The sequence below is a fragment of the Pogonomyrmex barbatus genome, unplaced genomic scaffold (assembly GCF_055798465.1).
Source record: "Pogonomyrmex barbatus isolate J1 unplaced genomic scaffold, ASM5579846v1 scaffold16, whole genome shotgun sequence".
Lineage (NCBI taxonomy): Eukaryota > Metazoa > Arthropoda > Insecta > Hymenoptera > Formicidae > Pogonomyrmex > Pogonomyrmex barbatus.
Genome location: NW_028297112.1, coordinates 30,865 through 51,642, shown reverse-complemented (window position 1 = coordinate 51,642; position 20,778 = coordinate 30,865). Strand labels below are relative to the sequence as shown.

Below are 20,778 nucleotides of genomic sequence, written 5' to 3'. Positions count from 1 at the left end.
AGAGAAATTCTATTTCTTATATATTATTTTTTTAAAATAAGTTTGATTAGTTTCGAAATTTTTCAATTATAAATTTTAGATTTAAGATTTTTATTTTGGAAAAATAATTGTAAATTGTAATTACAATCAATATTAAAAATTATGATTTCTCAATCGTTATATTGTTATAATTAAGTTTGACATTAAATTTTAATAATTTTTATAAATTTAGTAGCTTTTTATATTAATTAAAAATTGAAATTTGAAAAAAAATTCTGTAATTTAATCCTAATTTAGTTTGTAAAATGTTTTGTAAAGAATCAATATAATTTTTTGATACTTTCAAGAAAAAAAAAAAATTTATTTCTAACTAAAGAATCTATTGATGAAATTGTACGAGAAATAGAATACTTTGTATATAAAATTATTTTTATTTTTTATTCTTTTAGAATCCATGAAAAATTTCTTTGCATTCAGTCATGTATACATAAATATGCAGTACATAAATAATATATGATGTAAAAACTACATACGTAGGTCACCCTTTCTTTTCTCATGGAATTGTGTATTAAAATATTTCTAAATATTTTTCTTTCTACATTGCAAATGATTATAGTATAATCATGTATTATAATTTATGTAAGGAATGTATTTATCTTTTTACAAATTTTTTATCTTCAATATTCTTCTTTGAAAATATTTCATTTTTTCTTCTCATTGTTTTCGTTCTTGCTGTTTTTGAACACATTTGGTTGTTTTGTGATTTTTTTTATGAATTTTGTAATTATAATTTTATAATTTTTCATAGATTTCTTGAAATATATTTTAATAACTATCTTTATAATGCCTATAAATCTATTCAATAGCTTTTTGCCATATAGTATTAATTTTATATTTTCTCTTTACATATTACTCTGTGTTATTTTTTTTAACATGTAACTTGCTATCATGGTATTCTATCTCATTCTATGCCATACAACTGCCTTCTAATTTACCAATAGTATCATGAATGCTTTCTATTATAGTATATATATATGGACGTTCCATTGGATTGACTTTTAACATCAGTAAAATTAAATTCTGCATATCCTAAAAAGAAAAAAAAAGTTGATTGAAAATTTATATTGTGCGAATAATAAAAGAAATAAAAAATCTGTCCATAAAATATGTACCTTTAATGATATATTTTAAACATATTTATTTATTATATAAATGTACGTATTATTTGTTTTAAATTAAAAAAAATAACCATTTAATTTTATTTAAAAAAAATTAAGCCTCTAAAAGTAAATATCATTTTATAAAGTAATATTATTCATGAAATATAATATTACAATATATCTAAATATAACGAATTCTCAAAATATATTATAAAAAATACCAAAATATATTATAAAATATATATAATAAAATAATAATTAAAATTACTTAAATTATCATGAGAAAAACTATTTTACTTGTTATGCAGACTGCATTGAATTGCACTGAATAAATTAATGATTCTTCAAAATGATACTTTTGGGATCTTTATTAATATTTGATTTTATAGAAATACTATAAAAATACAATTACTAAAAATCATAAATTATAACAATATGATTAATTATATAACAAAAACTGAATTAAAAACAATAACATTTGAAATCCATAAGAAAAAGAAAATTTTTATATGTTATGCAGATTGTTTTAGCTATGTTTTTCTAGTTCTAATTAAAAAAAAAAAGAGAAAGAGAGAGAATATGATATTGTATAAATAATATTGTATTTAATAAAATAATTGTGAATAAAAATTAAAATATAATTGTTATAAATTAAATATTATAATAGTACTACTTCATTGTTCAATCCACATAATGTTATTTAACACACAAATTTGGGAATCTAAAATTATAAAAAATGTTTATATTAGTAATGGACAGATTCCCAAAAAGAAATATATTATATATCAAATTACAACCTTATTATATGGTGTACCTTCTGGAAACGTTACATGTGCGCTAATCACAGCAAGAGCTATGCTATCGCCACGTTCGTAAACAGTATCAAAAGGAGATTTAAAATAACATAATGCATACAATATACATCCCAAAGACTAAAAAAGAACATATGCATTAAATCCTTCCAGCTTCATATAGTAAGACAAGTTTAGAAATATTGTAATTTTTACCCAGATGTCTGTTCGTTCATCAACCATACAATAACTCTCAACGTTAAATAGTTCTGGAGCTCTATATGGCATGGAACATCTTTCAGCTGCTAAGTCTTGTAAAGCCCTCGCAGCTTGAGTACTACATATTTGAACTCTGGCAGTTGTCACAGAACCTAAACAAATGTTTAATATTTAATAAATAATAAAAATTTGTATATACACTAACCAAATATTAAAGATATAATTTACCTAAGTCCATAATAACAGGTGTTCCAATGTCACTAAACATTATATTTGCAGTTTTTAAATCTCTATGAGCAAGAGGTTCTGGTTTTGCTTCATGAAATGCTTTTACACCTTCACAAATCTGTAGAAAAATGTTGAGAATATCTATAGGCTTCATATAATCAGAATTTTTTGCTCGTTGTTCTAAGACATTCGCTAAAGTTCCCTTCTGAAATTATAACAATGTCAATTAATATACTTTTTAATATATTACATGAAAATATTGCATATTTTTATAATTATTTTAATTAGAGTGACCATTCCGAATTTTGCAAGATATTTTGATTTTCGGTTCTCTATAGAGGTATCCCAAAAGATCCTAAATATGGCACTATTTGTCTCAATTCATCATATAATATGTAAAATAAATATAATAACATATAACAATATATATGTATATATGTATAAATCATACTAAAATTCATTAACTGTGAATAATTCATTACTGTGTAATTCATTAATGTGAATAGAAGATTTAAATAAATTTCCATTTTCATCTTTGATATCTCTGTCTCAGATTCTTAGATACAAACAGCAAAATTCGAGCCTTTAATTACACGTATATAGCTATTATAATACATGTACAATATTGGCTCATATACATAGATAATGTAGGAATCTGGGAACAACTTGCTTGAATTGTACTTTAATTTTATTTTAAATTTTATTAGTTTAGTTTTAATCGATGATTATTTACATTAAAAAAATAAAAGGTTATGTTAATTGTTTGATTTAATAAAAAATAATTATTTTACTTACTTATCTACTTGTATCTAATTTATTCAATTTATTTGTTTTAAAAATTAATAAGTTAAGATACCTTTATCTATCTTTATATATATAAGATCATATATACAAGATCAAAAAGATATGCATCTTATATAAAATTATAAGATATTTTGTACATAATGTACCAATGAAAAAGTTCTGATTTGTTATGTCCTAATCTTTTAAAGCTGATTTGAAACTAATCAAAATTTGATCACCCAAATCTCAACTTACTTGGTAATATGGTAAAATAATTAATATTTTGCTTGTTGTATTCCTAAGGGGATCAGCTGTGCCTTCACAAGTTGAATCTATACATTCTATTACATTTGGATGCTTTATCAATTTGTAATATTCAATTTCTTTTATTGCTAATTGCTGATCTTCTAATCCATGGCAAATAATTTTTTTAATAGCATACTTTTTGCATGTAATAATATCCTCAACTAAAAATACTGTGCTAAATCCACTGAAATTGAAAATTTGTGTTATTTGTTACCTTTTTTTAAAGATTTTTGTATTCACAAAGGTAATATTATCCTCTTGGATAGAAAAAAATCCTTTTTTTAAAAATTTAAATAATTGTTTACAAAAAGAACTCTTATTTATAGACTATTACATAAAATACTACATATATGGAATAAAAATTATATGATATTATCATAAATATATTCCAATTATAAAAAAGTACCGATAAATTTACCCTTCTCCAAGACATTCGCAGACTTTATATTTCCTCGAGTTTACTGTAATAACTTCCTTGGAACAAATACAACCCATTCTTAAAATTAAATTTAAATCTAAATTATTAATTTGAATTCTTTATCATCATTGTGATATAAACGAAGTAAATTCTGTTTTCACTTCTCATTAGAATTTTTCTATTAAAACTTTACTATCTCTGTTAGACATATTTGGTTAACATACTGTTGACGTCAAGTCAAGAAGAGAAATATAGGTTCGTACACGTCGCTAGAACCAAGGGTCTGTTCTTTTTGGCTGACTTGTTCTTTTTCGCTGAACTGACTGCACTAGGTCAGAGTTTATCTTTCTTCTTCCGGTGTAAAAAAGAAAGATAAACTGTGAACCTAATACAACCAGTTCAGCGAAAAAGAACAAGTCTTGATATAGTGATAAATATAGGCTGCGTTCCGATATTCACTGTCAGTATTAAAAATCTAGAATATACGTGATCTATAATACGTAAACTATATATTTTTAGTACTGGCAGTGATTATCGGAACGCAGCCATAGGCTCGCGTTGCGTTAAGTTGGGTGCACAATGGCAACAGGAACAGGGAATAGCGACAGACAACAGATTTCGACCAATCGGAAGCTGTAAAGAATATCAGAGATATTTCTGATTGGTCGTTCCCTATTCCCTGTTCCTGTTGCCTGTGTTTTTCATTGTGCATCCGATTTAACACATGACGCGTCCTGTGAACATAAGCTGCGTTGCAATATTCACTGCCAGTACTGAAAATATATAATTCATATCACGTATATTATAGATTTCAGTGCTGGCAGTGAATATCGGAACGCAGCTATAGCGTTATAGCGAACGTCAGTCCTTCCTCGAGCCGCTGAGTAAATAGGATGTCTTTTGTCCCCACATAAATTTTTCTATCGCGTCGTCACGCTTTTTCTTTGATTTTCGCTCACACATTTGTTGTTTTTTCTCAAATTATATTTTTTGAATTGAATTGTGACTTGGTGTTGTTTGGAATCCACGGCTAAGAATAAGGAGTAATAGTAGTGGTAGTAGTAGCAGTAGTAGTAGTAGTAATAGAGTAGTAATAGAATAGTGAACATCGGAATGTAATCATATGATGAACGAAATAAGTGATTTAAGTGACATCGAGATGTCCGAGGAACGAGATGCTAAGGATACAGACTTAAATGTGAATAATTATCATAAAATTATCAGTAATAATTTTTTTACGAAATTGCTGGAAAATGGAAATAACGTATGTTTAAATATTTGATGCTATAAATAGTATTTTAAAGTTTAATAAAAATACTATTTCATTTCATTTCATTTTATGTAAGAACAAAGATTTGAAAAACAGATTTTATTGCTCGTTAATAGATAAGTATAAAGTGCTTTTCAAGGTTAAAAATTTTTTTACGCATATCGATGGTATACAAGTATGAATAACGATCGAAGTAGCGTATAAAATATAAAGTAAGCCGATTTTTGTAAAAAAATTAAAATTGTTAATATATAGATATATTTTAATTTTTTTCTACTTTTTATTCTAATCGTATTGATTTATTCTATTACAGATAAAGATAAATAATTCACAAAATGGCAAATATACAAGATCAATTCCTGAACATAGATTTGATAAGAAATTGATATGCATTAAATATCCAGGAAATGTGGTTAATATCGATAGAGCTATTGAAACATTGGGTGGCATTAGTTCCATTTCTATGGTATGATTCAATATCAATACTGTATCTAACTCATTTTATTATATTATTTGATTGTATATATTTGTTATTTAATAGATTGTAGATCTTCCTAACAGAAGATTAGAATTACGATTTAGACCTAATGATGGTTATAGCAAGCCTACTTGTGGAGATAGACATAGTACAAATGGTTTCTTACTTAGAGTTAGAATAAAAAAAAATAAGATACTTCAAGTTGAAAGTACTACTTTGGATTTTATAAAATCAAAATCTATGAATATTATAAACTTAAACAATACTTTCTGGTGCACTAGCTTTAGCAGAGAAAATCTTGACACTTCTTCTTCATCAAAGAACAAATACAATTATAAAGATAACATCAGTAATCTGGTTAATCAGGAACAAAATTGCAATATTAGCTCTATGCATTATAATAGCGAAAAAACAATACAGAAAAAATATGCTGCAGACAATATTAACAATTTACATGATATATGTATAGACAAAAATTCATCAAAAAGGAAGAAACATGTATCATCTATTATTGATAACAATAAATATGAAAATTTATCTCAAGAAACGGATTACAAAGTACCACATTTAAAAATATTAGGAAGAATAGATACTGAATTCAAATTTACCAGTATGTTTTGTATAAATTATGTTACATCTCTATGTTAAATTTTCGCTTATACTAAACGTATTAATGCATTTTTTTTTTTTTTTAGATTTATGTGATTTTCAATATATACCGATAACACAGAGCAGATCAAATCCAAAAAAATTGGAATGTATATATAACTTGATTTATCCAACAGGGATTCCGCTTTATTCTTGGTTAAAAAATGATGTACCATATTTTTTACCACCAGCTGTCTTCAGCAGAATGGATACTGTACAGCAATATATACCAAAAACTGAAATAGATTCGAGTCCAGAGAATGTCGGCAAAATTAAAAAATGTCATGCAGGTTTTCCCAATTATATATATTTTTCTACATCGGAAGTACCCACCGTACCACCAAAGGGCATTGAAACAGCTATGAAAGTAAAATTACTTCAAAACACACATCTAGAACAAGTGCGTCAACTTTTTAAAGAGCGTCCAATCTGGTCGAAAAATGCTATTATGTATAAAACACAATTTACATCGGAACAATTGAAGATATTATTACCATCAGTAGCATATTATTTTATGACTGGACCATGGAGAATAATGTGGATAAAATTGGGCTATGATCCAAGACAGGATATTAATGCAAGAAAATATCAGACATTAGATTATAGATTAAAAGCTATGCGTAAGTTATATTACTTTCAAGATATGTTGGATGTTCAATAAAGATCGGGACCCCGGATTTACTCGGAAGGATGTTTTTGGAAGAAATGTTTCAGACAAAAATTATAAGTTTTAAAAAGATCTGTTTACTGATTATCGATTTGATCTTCGGTGACGTCGCCTAGATCAAGATCAATTTCATCAGAAACAATTTTTTTCAAACGGAACATCTATTTTTGATTCTAGAATCTAATAGATGGCGTTATGAGCTTTTCAAAACGCTATAATAAAGTATTTTTTCATGAAGTTTTTCGAGTTATGAGGCTCGAAAGCTACGATACCACTAGTATTAGTATTATCCAAGATGTACTACGTGGAAATCGCCCGATCGGATTTACACTTCTTCTCGGAGAAAGATAAATGGTTGATCCAGTCAATGAAGGCAAGATTAGTGGCACGCATACACAAAAAAGGTGTAAATCCGATCGAGCAATCTCCATGCGGTACATCTTGAGTGCGTTCCACTTATCGCTTGCAACGACTACGATCATGACCGCAATATTTACCGTTCCACTACCTTGTGGGCGCTGTGGGTTGCCGAAATCTTAAACGACCGCGCCGACTCACCTACAAATCGTGCACGTCGTGGGTTCGATGCGGTCGCGATTAATGACGTCATCTATGACGTTCTGATCGCGACCACAACGATCTTGATCGTTATGTGAAACGGGTTTGCGAACGCTGCGAGCGTTGCGGGCGTTAAGTGGAACGCATCCCTTGGATAATGCTAGTGCCGACGGTACTGTAATTACTAAGCCTTATAACTTGAAAAATATTTGAATGAAATAATATTTTGTTATAATGTTTTGAAAAGCTCATGATACCAGCTATTAAATTCTAGAGTCAAAAATAGGTTGTTCCATTAAAAAAAGTCGATCTGACAGGCGATACCACCCAAAATCAAACTGATAAGATTAGTAAATAGATCTTTTTAAATCTTACAACTTTTATTTGAAACATTTTTTCCAAAAACTTCATTCTTCTGAGTAAATCCCGGATCTCGACTTTTATTGAACACCCTGTATAAAATAATTTATACAAATTCATTAAATACGTAAAAGACTAATTTATTAAAAGTTCTATGATTTGTAGATGGATTAGGTTCAACTGTCAGATGTAAAAGAAATTATTCAAATTATACATTACCATATAAATCAGCACCTGTTTCTAAACAAAAACCTGCAATACTTACTGCTACATCGAGTCAAAAACAAAATCTGAAAAAAGAGCGACATTTACATGAAAATGTATATATATATCGGGAAGGTATGGTACCTCCTTCTCGGCAAATGTTTTATCAGGTTTGTAAATAGTTTTCTCTATAAAAATAATACGTTTTGAGAATATTAATTATTTAAAGATTTTGAAACAAAATATTTAAATAAAGTATGTGATGGAACTGTAATTGAATTAGTTGAAAGTAAAAATGTTTATCTTTAAATTTGAATAATTTAAACAGAACTATTATTTTATTATTTAATTAATTCGATTAATTTGAAGATTCGATTATAATTTGAAATTAAAGACAAATTTGAATGAAATGCAATTTCAATCTATCAAACTATCAATTAGTAAAAATTTGACCAGTCCAGCCGTTTTTGACATCTAATAATCTTGCAATTGGCTCATGTACTGCCATTTTCTTGTAAGATACACTTATAAGCGCCACGCTCCCCCCTCCCCCTTCCTCTTCACTCACTCGCTCGCTCGCTCAAAAATAAGGCTTTTTATTGTAGATTTTGTACAATAGCTGAAAAAGCAATACTTTTGTGTGTGTGTGTATATTTACACATTACATTAGACACAAAAAATCATATCTGATTGAAACATTGTCTATTTCTATTGTTTAAATACATATGCAGTTTAGATATACTTGTTTAATTATTATAATGTTATTTTTGTTAGTATTGTGATGTCTTGGTAGGAGAAATACAGGAAATGTTAGCAAAGCTTCCTGATCCTTTACCTGGTATTAGGTGTCATGAAAAGAGAGGATGGCTACCAACTGGTTTTGATGTACAGTGCAGAGAAATTTTAAATAAACAAGTACGAGCTGTCTTAAGGAAAAGGATGAATATTCCCGAGGATCGTATGTATTGAAGATCGTTGATTCTTATTAAAAATATATATTAATATTCATTTTGTGATAATAATATTGTATATTTATTATAGATCCTACATCACTTCCACGAAAACGAAAACATGGCATTAAATTAAAATATAATAAAATGATTAATAAAAGAACGAAACAGAGTACAAAAAATTCTACAGAAATTTAGACGTAGAAGATTTAAATCGTCAGTAATTTGACGTGAATAATAATGAAGATTATAGACGAGATACAAGTAATCAAAATAATAATTATATAAAAAAATTCGAATTATATTTCTGCTCGCTTTTTGTTTAAACTATAGAAATGTAATATTATAATTCTCAATATTTACTAAGCATTGAATATGAGAAATATTACAGTAAATAAGTTACGCGCGCGTGCACACACACACGCACGTACACACACACACACACACACACACACACACACACACACACACACACACACACACACACACACACACACCAAGTATACTAAAATAAATATAAAATATAATTATTTTCAACTGATCATTATAGATTATTATTATAATTTTTTCACATTATATATAATATATATACTTATATACATTATGTATTCAATTGAACACAGTTACGAATGATTATAAATGAATATCTAATATATATAATGCATTCGATTTCAAAATTGGAATGGTGAAAACATGGCATCTATTCGTTTATGTTCCTCTTTTTTGTCAGAAAATAATTTATATAACAATATTATCTCTTAGATAGATTATTTTAAACTTCAAAAAATAAAACCAAGTAATAAATAAATATATTACTTAATTTAAAGATGTGCCAATACTTCGACGGCGGTTACCGGTGGCGTTTGATCGCCACTGAGAATAACCGGTTCAGATTCAGTTTGGACAATCCTAACGAGATTTGCGTCTTTCTTCGAAGATATTAAAGTAATGTTAGGCGTGATATCGGTATTATAATTCGGTGGTCGATTCTCCCTTGCTATACCAGGAGCTACAATACTTCCCGCGTTTGATCTATAAGTCGGTGGCGGCGATGCTGTAGGTTGCAGTCGATCCAATAGCAACAGGCGAAGTCTATATTCTTGCATACTAGCCTATAATAAAATATACAGTTTGCATATCTTAAATGAATTTTTCAGGGAGTAAAAAAAATTTTTTTAAGCTAGTATTATTTATAACTCACAAATTATTGATATCTGACTATTTTAAGGAAAATTTAATTCCAAACTAACTTTTAAATCTATTCTTAAATCAGTTATGGAAACAACTAAGTTAGTCACATAAATAAAGAAATACATTGCTTTAGATATATACCTGATAACTTGGTGGTGGTGTTCTAAATTGAAATTCCGGATAAATCATTGCGGCATATGGATGTATCGGTCTCGCAGGTGGTATTCTACCAGAAATACCTGTGAAACCGAACAAATTGCCACAATAATCTCGATTAGTTAACCGCCATGCCACTGCACTCACTAATACCAAAAGTACTCCTATACCTGCAATAAAAAATGCATAATATAATTATAATGCGAATAAAGAAATTTTATAATTTTTATCTACCGATAAATAAGTCTAAATAGGACAGATACATCAAATTTTATAATTAAATATAGAAAAAAATGGCATAAATAAATTCCAATGATTATCATTTATTTAACTAGAATAGGATAGGATATTTGTAAGTTTTTCTACTTATTTTTTGAGCCATTCATTTCCTCAATCTCACATATGCGCATATGCGCATGTACAACATTAACCTCCGTGGTGTTCTCCCAGAATGAGAAATACTCTAACTCATAGTTTATAGGTTTACGTTTAGAAAGTAATTATTGTGAATTTCGAGTATTCTTTCCTTTCTCTTCCTCCATTTTTCATATATAGTTGATGATTTATAATACTTTATTTATCTATTGTTTAGTAACTTTCGATCAAGAGTTTTGAGATTTTATCAAATTTTATAATAAAAAATTTTGTTTTTATTTCGGTCAATCGGGAGAATGGTTTCCCATGTGTCACTTATATTTTAGTCATCTCTATTTAGGTGTTGATGTTTTTTGAATGTCTGTAGCCTCTCTATATTTCTTTGGAAAATACGAGGTAATTATTGTAGCTATTGTAATCTTATCAAACAGTATATTTGATGTCCTATTTTTTAATGTTATGTTCTGATAATGTTGACTGTTTTGACTGTTTGACGTGTTTTAATCCGACATTGCGTTAATTTTTTCATGCGTACGTTGACCATTCTCCCGGTGTTTTCCCCAATGTATACTTTGTCGCATGAGCAAGGTATTTTATATGAAAATACTATGAGCTGTCTACAACATCTTCATTCAAAATAAGATTTTTACAAATTGTTCCATCAACAGTTAATTATTTATAATAATGATAAATTATAATAATGACAAATATACATTTTAAATTACTTTGCGTACAAAATATTGTAATTTTTTTCAAAAATCACTTATTTTCGATATTTAATTGCCGGATTTTTTTTACTAATATCAACGAATAAAGAAAAGTACATTTTTTACCAGACATAAATATTCCTAGAAGATGATCACGGCCAGAAGCTTTCAGAGCACCAAGGAGAGTGCCTGTACCAGCGCAGACAAGACCTACGAAGCCAATACCTAATATGGACCAACGTACAGGCAGGGAACCTAAACCGCAGCACTGTTTCGGTACTGCATCCCTGCAATATAAAATATGAGCTATACACATTCGTCGCATAACCCACTGACATGTATTCAGTTTGACAATTACATGAGGTGTTCACTCTATCGTTATAAAATTGTAAAATGCCAGTTGTGAAGCTATACAAGTTATACATAGCTTAAATTACACGTATTTTTTTATCAAGACTCAAATAGATGATTCAAAAAAATTATACAATCAAACTTCGAATGTTCGAATAATTTGAAGCAAAAATATTCTATGTTTCAAATTGGATAATTCGAGTATGTGATCAATCTGTTCAATCAAATCATTGATTGAATTAACCGGAGATGAATAATTCGGGCGTTCAAAAAAATTCAAGCGAGAATAATAAAATTATTGCAAATAGAAAATAAATAATGTTTGTTTGTTTTATTTTAATTTAAATCTGATTATTAATTCGAAATTAAATTTAATCATTAATCTAAAAAAAGGAAACATACACGGAAGTGTCCAATTCCGATTTTAATGAGCTTTTAATATATTATATTCTAGATTCAAAATAAGAAACACGTATTTTTTATGTGTCCATACGCAGCTTTACATAGTGAAACAACTCTTTCTCGAAAAAAAGTCTGTTTTTAAGTCATGCTACGTAGTTGCCTAGCCTGTGATAAACCTCCTATTTGGCGAAGACACTGGTAGCTTCCGGTTTGATAGATATCGTCCTATCTTCATTCTAGATAGAAATTTTAATAAAAGTCGTGGCCATCAAAAACTTGATTTTGAAGTGTTTTGATTGGTCTGCTATTTTTTCTCTAATTTAAGAGGAGGTAGCCTCAGCGCAAGTGTATGAAATGATAGAATATCATTAATCTTAGAAACATTTACGAAACATATATATATCGATTCGAATATTATTCATGCAGATTCTATTTTCCTTAAATTGTAACAATATATCAATATCAGATTTTTATCATTTTATTTATTAATAAAATTATTTTTAGATATGTAATGTATGCCTTTACAGAATTTTAATATTGAAAGGCAGTGATTAATTACTTTTAATACTAAATACCAATTTAGTACTAAACTAGTATTACTTATTTTGAGTGTTAAAAGCATTGTTGTTCAATGCTTTTAATATTCAAAATAACTTCTAGTATTAAATTACATTTCTATAAGAGTGATGTAACATATAAATATATAACCAAAGATAAGTTCAAAGTGATATTTTCACCACTTGATGAACAAAGAGGAAATTAAATAAATAAAGTTTAACAATTTACTGTAATTTATTCTATTGCATAATGGCATCGCCATTGATTTACTATCGTATATTTATGTTTAATAATTTTCTTTTATTGGATATCTTTTATAAACTGCAAATCTGATTTTTTCTTTGCTATTTTTGTATTTAAATTATGGCATTGTAAGATGTGACTATTACTCAAAATATTAAAAAAAAATTTATTAACACTTTATAATTAACACTTTTTATCACCGCACATTTTTGATATTTTCTGAATGTATATACTTCAATTTTTTTTAAATATTTCGAATGAATCCTTTCTGATTGAAATTTGTACAATCTGGAGCTGTACAATCAGTCATATTTCTGAAATGTGCAATAATTATATCAATGTCGTATAGATAACGATAAATTTATAAAAATAACATTTATTATTAAATAAATTATTAGGGATAGAGTCAAAGGCTTACTACCAATGTTTCAAAGCATTTTTTGATTGGTGTACACACACACACACACACACACACACACACACGCGCGCGCGCGCGCGCGCGCGCATATATACATGTATGCGTGTATGTATACACAATAGGATCGAGCATTTAATACAAAACACTTGAATATCTTCGATGCATTTGAACATTCAAAAAGATTACAATAACGAAATTATTCAATTGAAAGAGAGAAATATAAGAATTAGGAAGTAACGTTATTTATAATGCCGATCATTATTTTTTTGTATGTATATATGTGTACACACACACGCGCGCGCGCGCGCGTACGTGAAAAATAATCAAACATAGCTTTGCAGCAAACCCACCTGCCAAAGGCAGAGACACTAGCAGGTACAGGGAAGGGTAAGCCAAGACTGAGGCCTCTAAAACTCAAATGCGGAGGTGGAGGGTGAAGAAAACCTCTAGCAGGTGATACTAATGGTACTCCTGGCGCGGTCGAAACTGATGCAGCAGTGTGATACGTCGGCATGGAACAAGATCTCAGAGCCCGACGATGTTGTCTACGTATTCGTCGCTCTCGTCTACGCGCGTCTTGAATGTCGTTAGAAACTTCTTCGACCTGATTAGCCAATCCATTCTGAAGCGCCTGCTCTGTTTGCGCTTCAGTTGAAGAAAAAGATCGAGTATTGTCTCGTGATTCCTAAAAAATAAACAACAGATGAATTCGAACAATTTGATTCAATCTGGCTGCGATATATAATTTTATCACAAATTATCTTAAATTTTGATAATCAAATTTTAAAATTTAAATAACTGCAGTGTAGAATATGCAATATGTACATTGAATAAATAAATATATCTGATAATAATATACATCTAATGATAATATATCACTATATATATCACTGGGTCATGAAAATAGATAATCTTAATATTTCTTTGATCTATTGATTTTTAAAATGAACAGTAAATTCGCAATGCTTATTATGTTTTCCATCATAAATAATAAAAATTTCAGCATAAAAGTTCACTTTTCATGCTATTAGATTATATACAAGGCTCAAAGAAATATATAAAATGTGCATTCATTTTTTTATTCAACATATGCGCATACATTATTACTTTTGTATTTTCCAAACAAAAATATTATATATTAACATAATGCATTGCATTATTTTTTTATATTTCGATTTATAATCAAATAATTATTTTAATGTTATTAAGTACTGTCTATTTCTAAAAATTGTAAAAATTACGTGCGAAATAAAAATGAAAATGAATATAACAATATATGAATGAAATAAATGTATATGTGTGTGTGTGTATATATATATATATAGTGTGTGTGTGTGTGTGTGTGTGTGTGTGTGTGTGTGTGTGTGTGTGTGTGTGTGAGACATTGTTTAACATGTTGTTCTAAACATGTTATTGCGATAAATATCATCACATGCCTTTGTAGTCAAAAGGATACTTCCACGGTAAGCAGGAGATTTCTGGCTGAGACGATATTTTTCGCAAAAATAATAATTATTCACGACTGGTTCGTGGTCGGGTCTTGCCGTGACGCACACCCTCCCTTCTTATTTGGGTTATTTTTCCAGTTCCAGTTATTTTAGAGATTTCAGAATCATTTTTTAGAAACAATCTTTTGTTCTTTATTAATAATTTTATTCTTTGTTTAATACTACATATTACGTACATTGTTTATCAATGTTTTGATGGATCCTTACCACCGACGAGATGTAACTTTATTCAGCATTTTTCATCATATCGAATTTTATATCTCAAATAGCAAGATAATGTCATTATGACAATGATTTAAGGTCATTTTTCGACGTGCAAAATTACTAAAAATTTTATGAAAATTTTATTCCCCGGGAACTTGTGTTGTGTGGGTTTGTTACATTTTTATTGATTTGGCAACAATATTTGATATAATAGATTTTATGTCAAATTTATAGTTTTTCTGCTGACGAAGTTTGTAATAGGCATTTGGCAAAATCTGATTTATTTAGATTTGACTGACTGCTAGTTTATATTTATAGAGAATATGCTTTTAGTGCACCTTTATTGTTAATATAAACCATTGTAGATATTAGAAAAAATGCTAAAAGTCTAAATAATAGAATTTAATAATAACTAAAATTAAAATTTTTGTTCAATTTATCTAGGTGCATTATTACATACAAATATATCGTTTCTTTTGTGCAGGCTATATATTTAATCTCGGTTTTAAGCATTTAGATATATTAAAAAATTATTTTATTTTAAAAGTGCAAGAAACAATCTTTTTCTTAATAAAAAGGATTGAATATTTGATCCATTATTTATTTGACAAGTATATCCTCCTCAATAATTTGGATTACTAGACTGATACATCGCACGCATAATACATCAAAAGAAAAGATTATCTGATACCTGTATTTGATCTGTATCGTTCCTGACATTATCCACAGCAGCACCATCAATGGCAATGACGCTCACAGGTCTCGGAAGAAATGAAACCTCGGCCATTGTACGATCCTAAATCCGATCTCCGCAATCGCCAATATAAGGCACCTTTTCGTTTCACAATTTAATCTTTTGCAGACTCTCTTTTTGTTATTTTCTAAATGTCTTTTTACGTGTCTTTTGTTCTCGTTTTGTCCTTGTTCAAATATTTCTTAGAGATAAATAGTTTTATTTATCTCTATTCATTTAACAATATATATATATATTAATTTGTATCTTTTCATTACGTAATGTAAATTGATAATGACATATGAAACAACGCTTCTCTTCCATTTGCTTGATTTTCTTTTTCTGATCAAAAAATCACCATTATATAACTCGATAACATTACTTTTCAAATATATAAAGCATTACCATTAAGGATCCTGTAATGTTCTTTTATTCTTTTTGTTCTTTTTTTTTTGCCTTTCACTTTGCCACTTTTTTCTCATTAATACACAGAATAAACAATTGCAAAATATAACATTAAAGATAATTACGAGCAAAAAACGAATTTTATGCACAATTAAAACACTGAATTTTATGCACAATTAAAACACTGTCTATTAAACCATACGGCAAACTAGTCTGTCACGAAGCGAGATCCTTTCTCCACGCCGAATATCACTGTGCGTGTATAACGCACTCTTAACACAGCCTTTAGTTTCACAGTATTTGTGAACTCGCATGGAAGCAGTATCGTATAAGAATAACATGTTCTTGCCATGTAAATCTCTCATAATGCAACCACGAACATGTTACTTCTTTGTTGACTATTGACTGATTTACAGCAATGTTGATTCCATAATCTAAAAATAAAAACTTTGCTTTTCCATTATTTTGCGCGCACACACTCGTTCTTTACATTATAATAATTTTACGTACATGTGTGTATATGTGAAATCAATGTAACATAATGTTTATATTTTTTTTAAACAGAATTAATTAATTTATTGACTTATTTGTGAGCCTACATGATAAAACAAAGTTTTGAATATTAATCTTTTTCAAGTTATTATTTCATTGATTTATATTTTCTTGGCATTTGTATTTATCAAAAATTTTAATATAAGAAAACCTTTCCTTTATTTTATTCTAGCAGTACAACTTCAGCATTACAACTAATCTCATATTAGATAATAATAGTTAAATGACAATAGTTTCAAAAGAAAACAAAACCATAAACCATATACATACACATTGATATAACAGATTTGGTGAATTAAAAAATTTCAGCGATTTGTGTTGCTCTATATTCACATTAGACTAGATTAATCATAAACAAAACCATTGTGTATTTTAAATCTTTGAACTGTAACTTGTGATCGCTTGATCACTACTATATTTGAATTTCATTGGAGGTACTAAAAAGAGTAAACCTTTTATACACAGAATTCATCTATAACTGTAGACTTCAAAATCAAAACTTTAATTTATTGCAAAGAAAGGAAATGAAAGGCATACATTTATTTTACTGAATGAATTTGTGATCTAGATTGACTTTGAATGTCCTTATGTAATATATGAATAAACTTATTTTAAAAAAGACTATCATATAATGAAATAAAAAATATAACATTCCATTTAAAAGAATGAGATCGATCTTGAAATGTCCTCGACACCTCTATCCATAAAATAATTATTTTTACTATATAATGTTTCTTTTTATATTGAGTATATTGATAAACTATTTTTTCATATGTCTTCGCTAATAATTAAACTTTATATGAATCACCCTCTATACAGCCTCCTCCTCCATCCCACATACATGATGTTTCGTTTTAATCATCTCTAAAAATTTTTTTTTAATTTTAGGAAAAAATGTCTTAGACAAAAGTTGCGACCTAAAGAAGGCTAAATAACGGTAAAATAAAATAAAATAGTATACCTTGTATGTATATATGTATATATGTATGTATGTATGTATGTATGTATGTATGTATGTATGTATGTATGTATGTATGTATGTATGTATGTATGTATGTATGTATGTATGTATGTATGTATGTATGTATGTATGTATGTATTATGTTTAATATTATGTATGTATTAATGTATATAAAGAAATGCTATTTTTTTCAAACATAACAATAAAAAAAAAGATGCTATATGAGATCGATGCTATATAAGAATAAGAATGTGTGTAAGCAGTGTATATTCAGATAGCAAAATACAATTAGAGAGCATGAACTTTATCTTGCTTCTGCGCGCTGCTCAATATTATCGGCTATAATTTCTAATAATTTTTTTTAATTTTAATGTAAAATTTTAGCATTGTATGTAAGAAATGTTAATATTTTTGAAAGAAAAGTTAAAGCAAATCGATGTTTTTATCATTTAATCCTTTTAACTTGTTTCTTTTTCAATTTTAAATGTTATAAATAATATATTTATATAACATAAATAAAAATAAAAATTTAGATTTTGGGATAATGTTTCAATTGCAATTTTGCAATTTTTTTCTTTTCTTAAATTGTTCACAGACTCTAAAGATGATTGTGACGATGATTTAGACCTAAAAAGTACAGAGAAAAATTTTATGGAAAATACGAATTTAGAATATAGAATATAGAAGAAATAAAATATCGAACAAATTAAATTCATTTATTGAATTCTGCTTTATCTATTTAGAGATTAACTTGTTAGGTTATAAAAAAATCGATTCCTAAAGTACAAATATTTTATACAAGTTTTTTTTTGTAACAAATATATAACCATTTCATTTTATAACTTTTTCGATATTTAAAAAATTATTATTTAAAATTATTTTCCATTAAACCCATTTTCTTCTTCTTTTCTAAGATTTTTATAATTTTTAATAAAATCATTATGAAAAATTTTTCTGTTATCTTTGCTGTCTTTATGTAATTGACAAAATTTTTGATGATTATTTCCAATCTGCATAAAAATGAAAAATATGTTAATTATAGATTAAAATTTATGATATAAGAACAATTTTCTTTCTTCAAAAAGGTTAATATAGGTTTAGGAGTATCATTCGTGTCATGATACATTTTTAGAATTATGTCAACGAACATTACAGTTAACTTCATCAGGGCGAGGACTAGCCTGACAATGATAAACTTTCTTTTTCACATGCAGACAATTTTCAAAAAATTTGTATCATCTTACGTTTATTATAAGCATTTTTTCAGCTTATTTTTAACATGACAATATATATCTATATAAATAAGCTGTGTCGAGATATGTGACATGTAAAACGAAAGATGTGATTATTACGTTTAAATTATCGATGAATGTCCTAAGAGCGAACAAACTGATTTGCCACAGATGAAGGCGCTTTCACGTACTTTCATTCGCGATAAGGAACGGTAAATCATGTCTTTAAGAAAGTTTTTTAATCTAATTAAAATCGCAGCGGATTTCTCAATCAGCCATATTTGTATCAGCAAAAATCACTCACGTAGATATCTTTCGCTTATATCACAATAATGCATTCACAGTTGCAGGATTTTACGAGATGCTGCACAATGCTATAAAATGCTACTTGGTAATCGCATGGTTACGGTACATCCCATATACTCGAGATCATCTGAACTGTACGATTTCTTTTGTGTGTTCAATTGATCACAGGAATGTCCAAGTAGTGCATCATTCGTCAAATAAAAAAAACGTACCAAAGCACGGTCACAGAAATAATAATTCATACCAAAATAGTGGGCTCCACTGACTTCGTTATTAGATAAAGCGTATATACAGTACAAAACTGACGCGTACAAAACTGACCGTGGCACACGGGCACACCTGCGCCGCTATCGTGCAGCAAGCAGCAAGCTCGTTGACTGTGTTGACTGTCAAGCACCAATCGCATCGCATCGCGTCGCGTCGCGTCGCATCGCGTCGTATCGCGTCTCCATCTCCAATTGGCTCGGTACACTGACCGACAATGATTCGCCGCATGAGAAGCCTCGCCGGAGCTCTAACTTATCGGCCTACTCGGCCTGATTTACTCGGGCAAAGTCGATAACGTCGATAATGCTGAATGCGCGCGCGCGCGCTTCGGAAAGGTGCACGTCGAAAGGAACACATGCAGTAATAAAGAATAATAAAAATAATAATTATCCTTATAATAATAATAATCCTTTATTTGTTTCATCTTTCTTTCTTCTTTTAATTTAGAAATGCATGAATTATATCTCCGTCGTATTACAAGTCGCATACATCTTTATATTTATCTGTATAAATATATAATTCGTAATATATGCGTTTTGAATTATACATTTATTCAAATACATATAAACAGACTGTAATAAATAATTAAATAATGTATAAGGAAATGGAAATTTGAGCAATCGGTTGGAAAGATGATAACAGCAAGTAATTGCACAAGAATACTAAATCGATTACTCGGATACTCGGATAATTTTATTTCTAATAAAAGAATATCTTTGAGAAATTTGTTATTAATTTTAATAAATTATCTAATTATCTTAATTTCAATATCCTTTATTTATTATATTTAGCGTTATCGATGTTATCGACCCTGCCTGAGTAAATCAGACCGATAAGTTAGAGCTCCGACGGGACCACGCGCGAAACTTTGTCGCGCAATATACAAATAAGCAACTCGTCGTACTGTCCTATATGTTGCTATAACATCTTACACGTTTTTCGTAAACTGATTGGACAATTTTAAATGTGTCCTACTTAAAAACAATTATAATTTCGATATATCGATATAAAAAAGTTTTCATTCTAGATAGAGGTCTTTATCTCGTAATATTCCAGAATCTGTTAATAAAGAAAGGATATATATTATATATAATAGTTACAAAAAATTCTTGCAAAATATTTAGACTACAAAACATAATGTACACTTTCAAAAGATTATTTATCGAGTATTTATCTCAAAAGTATTCCCA

At 28.3% G+C, this 20,778-nt stretch overlaps 3 protein-coding genes across 20 annotated transcripts; 1 reads left to right on the top strand and 2 right to left on the bottom strand.

Moving 5' to 3' along the window:
* Positions 1 to 387: 387 nt before the first annotated feature.
* Positions 388 to 4,321, bottom strand: LOC105426151 (serine/threonine-protein kinase 16). Of its 4 annotated transcripts, none has more exons than XR_016138626.1 (7): positions 3,885 to 4,320; positions 3,416 to 3,650; positions 2,378 to 2,582; positions 2,147 to 2,301; positions 1,954 to 2,071; positions 1,152 to 1,860; positions 388 to 1,068 (listed from the first exon to the last, which is right to left on the bottom strand). XR_016138626.1 is itself a non-coding variant. In XM_011637248.3 (6 exons), the coding sequence occupies exons 1-6, from the start codon at positions 3,959 to 3,961 to the stop codon at positions 983 to 985; spliced, it is 876 nt and encodes a 291-aa protein (XP_011635550.1). In that variant the 5' UTR covers positions 3,962 to 4,321; the 3' UTR covers positions 388 to 982. The 4 variants fall into 4 exon arrangements, 2 of the variants coding, with proteins under 2 accessions (XP_011635550.1, XP_011635549.1); XR_016138627.1 differs by having other exon boundaries at positions 1,937 to 2,071; positions 3,885 to 4,317; XM_011637248.3 differs by lacking the exon at positions 1,152 to 1,860 and having other exon boundaries at positions 3,885 to 4,321.
* Positions 4,322 to 4,617: 296 nt separating this feature from the next.
* On the top strand, positions 4,618 to 9,516 carry l(2)37Cd (general transcription factor IIIC subunit l(2)37Cd). 7 transcript variants are annotated; one of them, XR_016138624.1, is made up of 7 exons: positions 4,618 to 5,148; positions 5,468 to 5,620; positions 5,696 to 6,242; positions 6,328 to 6,900; positions 8,031 to 8,239; positions 8,915 to 9,027; positions 9,111 to 9,201. XR_016138624.1 is itself a non-coding variant. In XM_089073967.1 (7 exons), exons 2-7 carry the CDS (start codon positions 5,562 to 5,564, stop codon positions 9,215 to 9,217), a joined length of 1,461 nt encoding a protein of 486 aa, XP_088930093.1. In that variant the 5' UTR covers positions 4,620 to 4,768; positions 5,468 to 5,561; the 3' UTR covers positions 9,218 to 9,516. The 7 variants fall into 7 exon arrangements, 6 of the variants coding, with proteins under 6 accessions (XP_088930093.1, XP_088930088.1, XP_088930090.1 ...); XM_089073967.1 differs by having other exon boundaries at positions 4,620 to 4,768; positions 5,914 to 6,242; positions 8,844 to 9,027; positions 9,111 to 9,516; XM_089073962.1 differs by having other exon boundaries at positions 4,621 to 5,148; positions 8,844 to 9,027; positions 9,111 to 9,516.
* On the bottom strand, positions 9,078 to 19,762 carry LOC105434112 (uncharacterized). 9 transcript variants are annotated; one of them, XM_089073976.1, is made up of 6 exons: positions 19,643 to 19,762; positions 15,824 to 16,704; positions 13,771 to 14,105; positions 11,566 to 11,735; positions 10,352 to 10,536; positions 9,078 to 10,131 (listed from the first exon to the last, which is right to left on the bottom strand). In XM_089073976.1, exons 2-6 carry the CDS (start codon positions 15,917 to 15,919, stop codon positions 9,841 to 9,843), a joined length of 1,077 nt encoding a protein of 358 aa, XP_088930102.1. In that variant the 5' UTR covers positions 15,920 to 16,704; positions 19,643 to 19,762; the 3' UTR covers positions 9,078 to 9,840. The 9 variants fall into 9 exon arrangements, with proteins under 9 accessions (XP_088930102.1, XP_088930099.1, XP_088930100.1 ...); XM_089073973.1 differs by having other exon boundaries at positions 19,566 to 19,703; XM_089073974.1 differs by having other exon boundaries at positions 15,824 to 16,717; positions 19,566 to 19,680.
* Between the last annotated feature and the right edge of the window lie 1,016 nt (positions 19,763 to 20,778).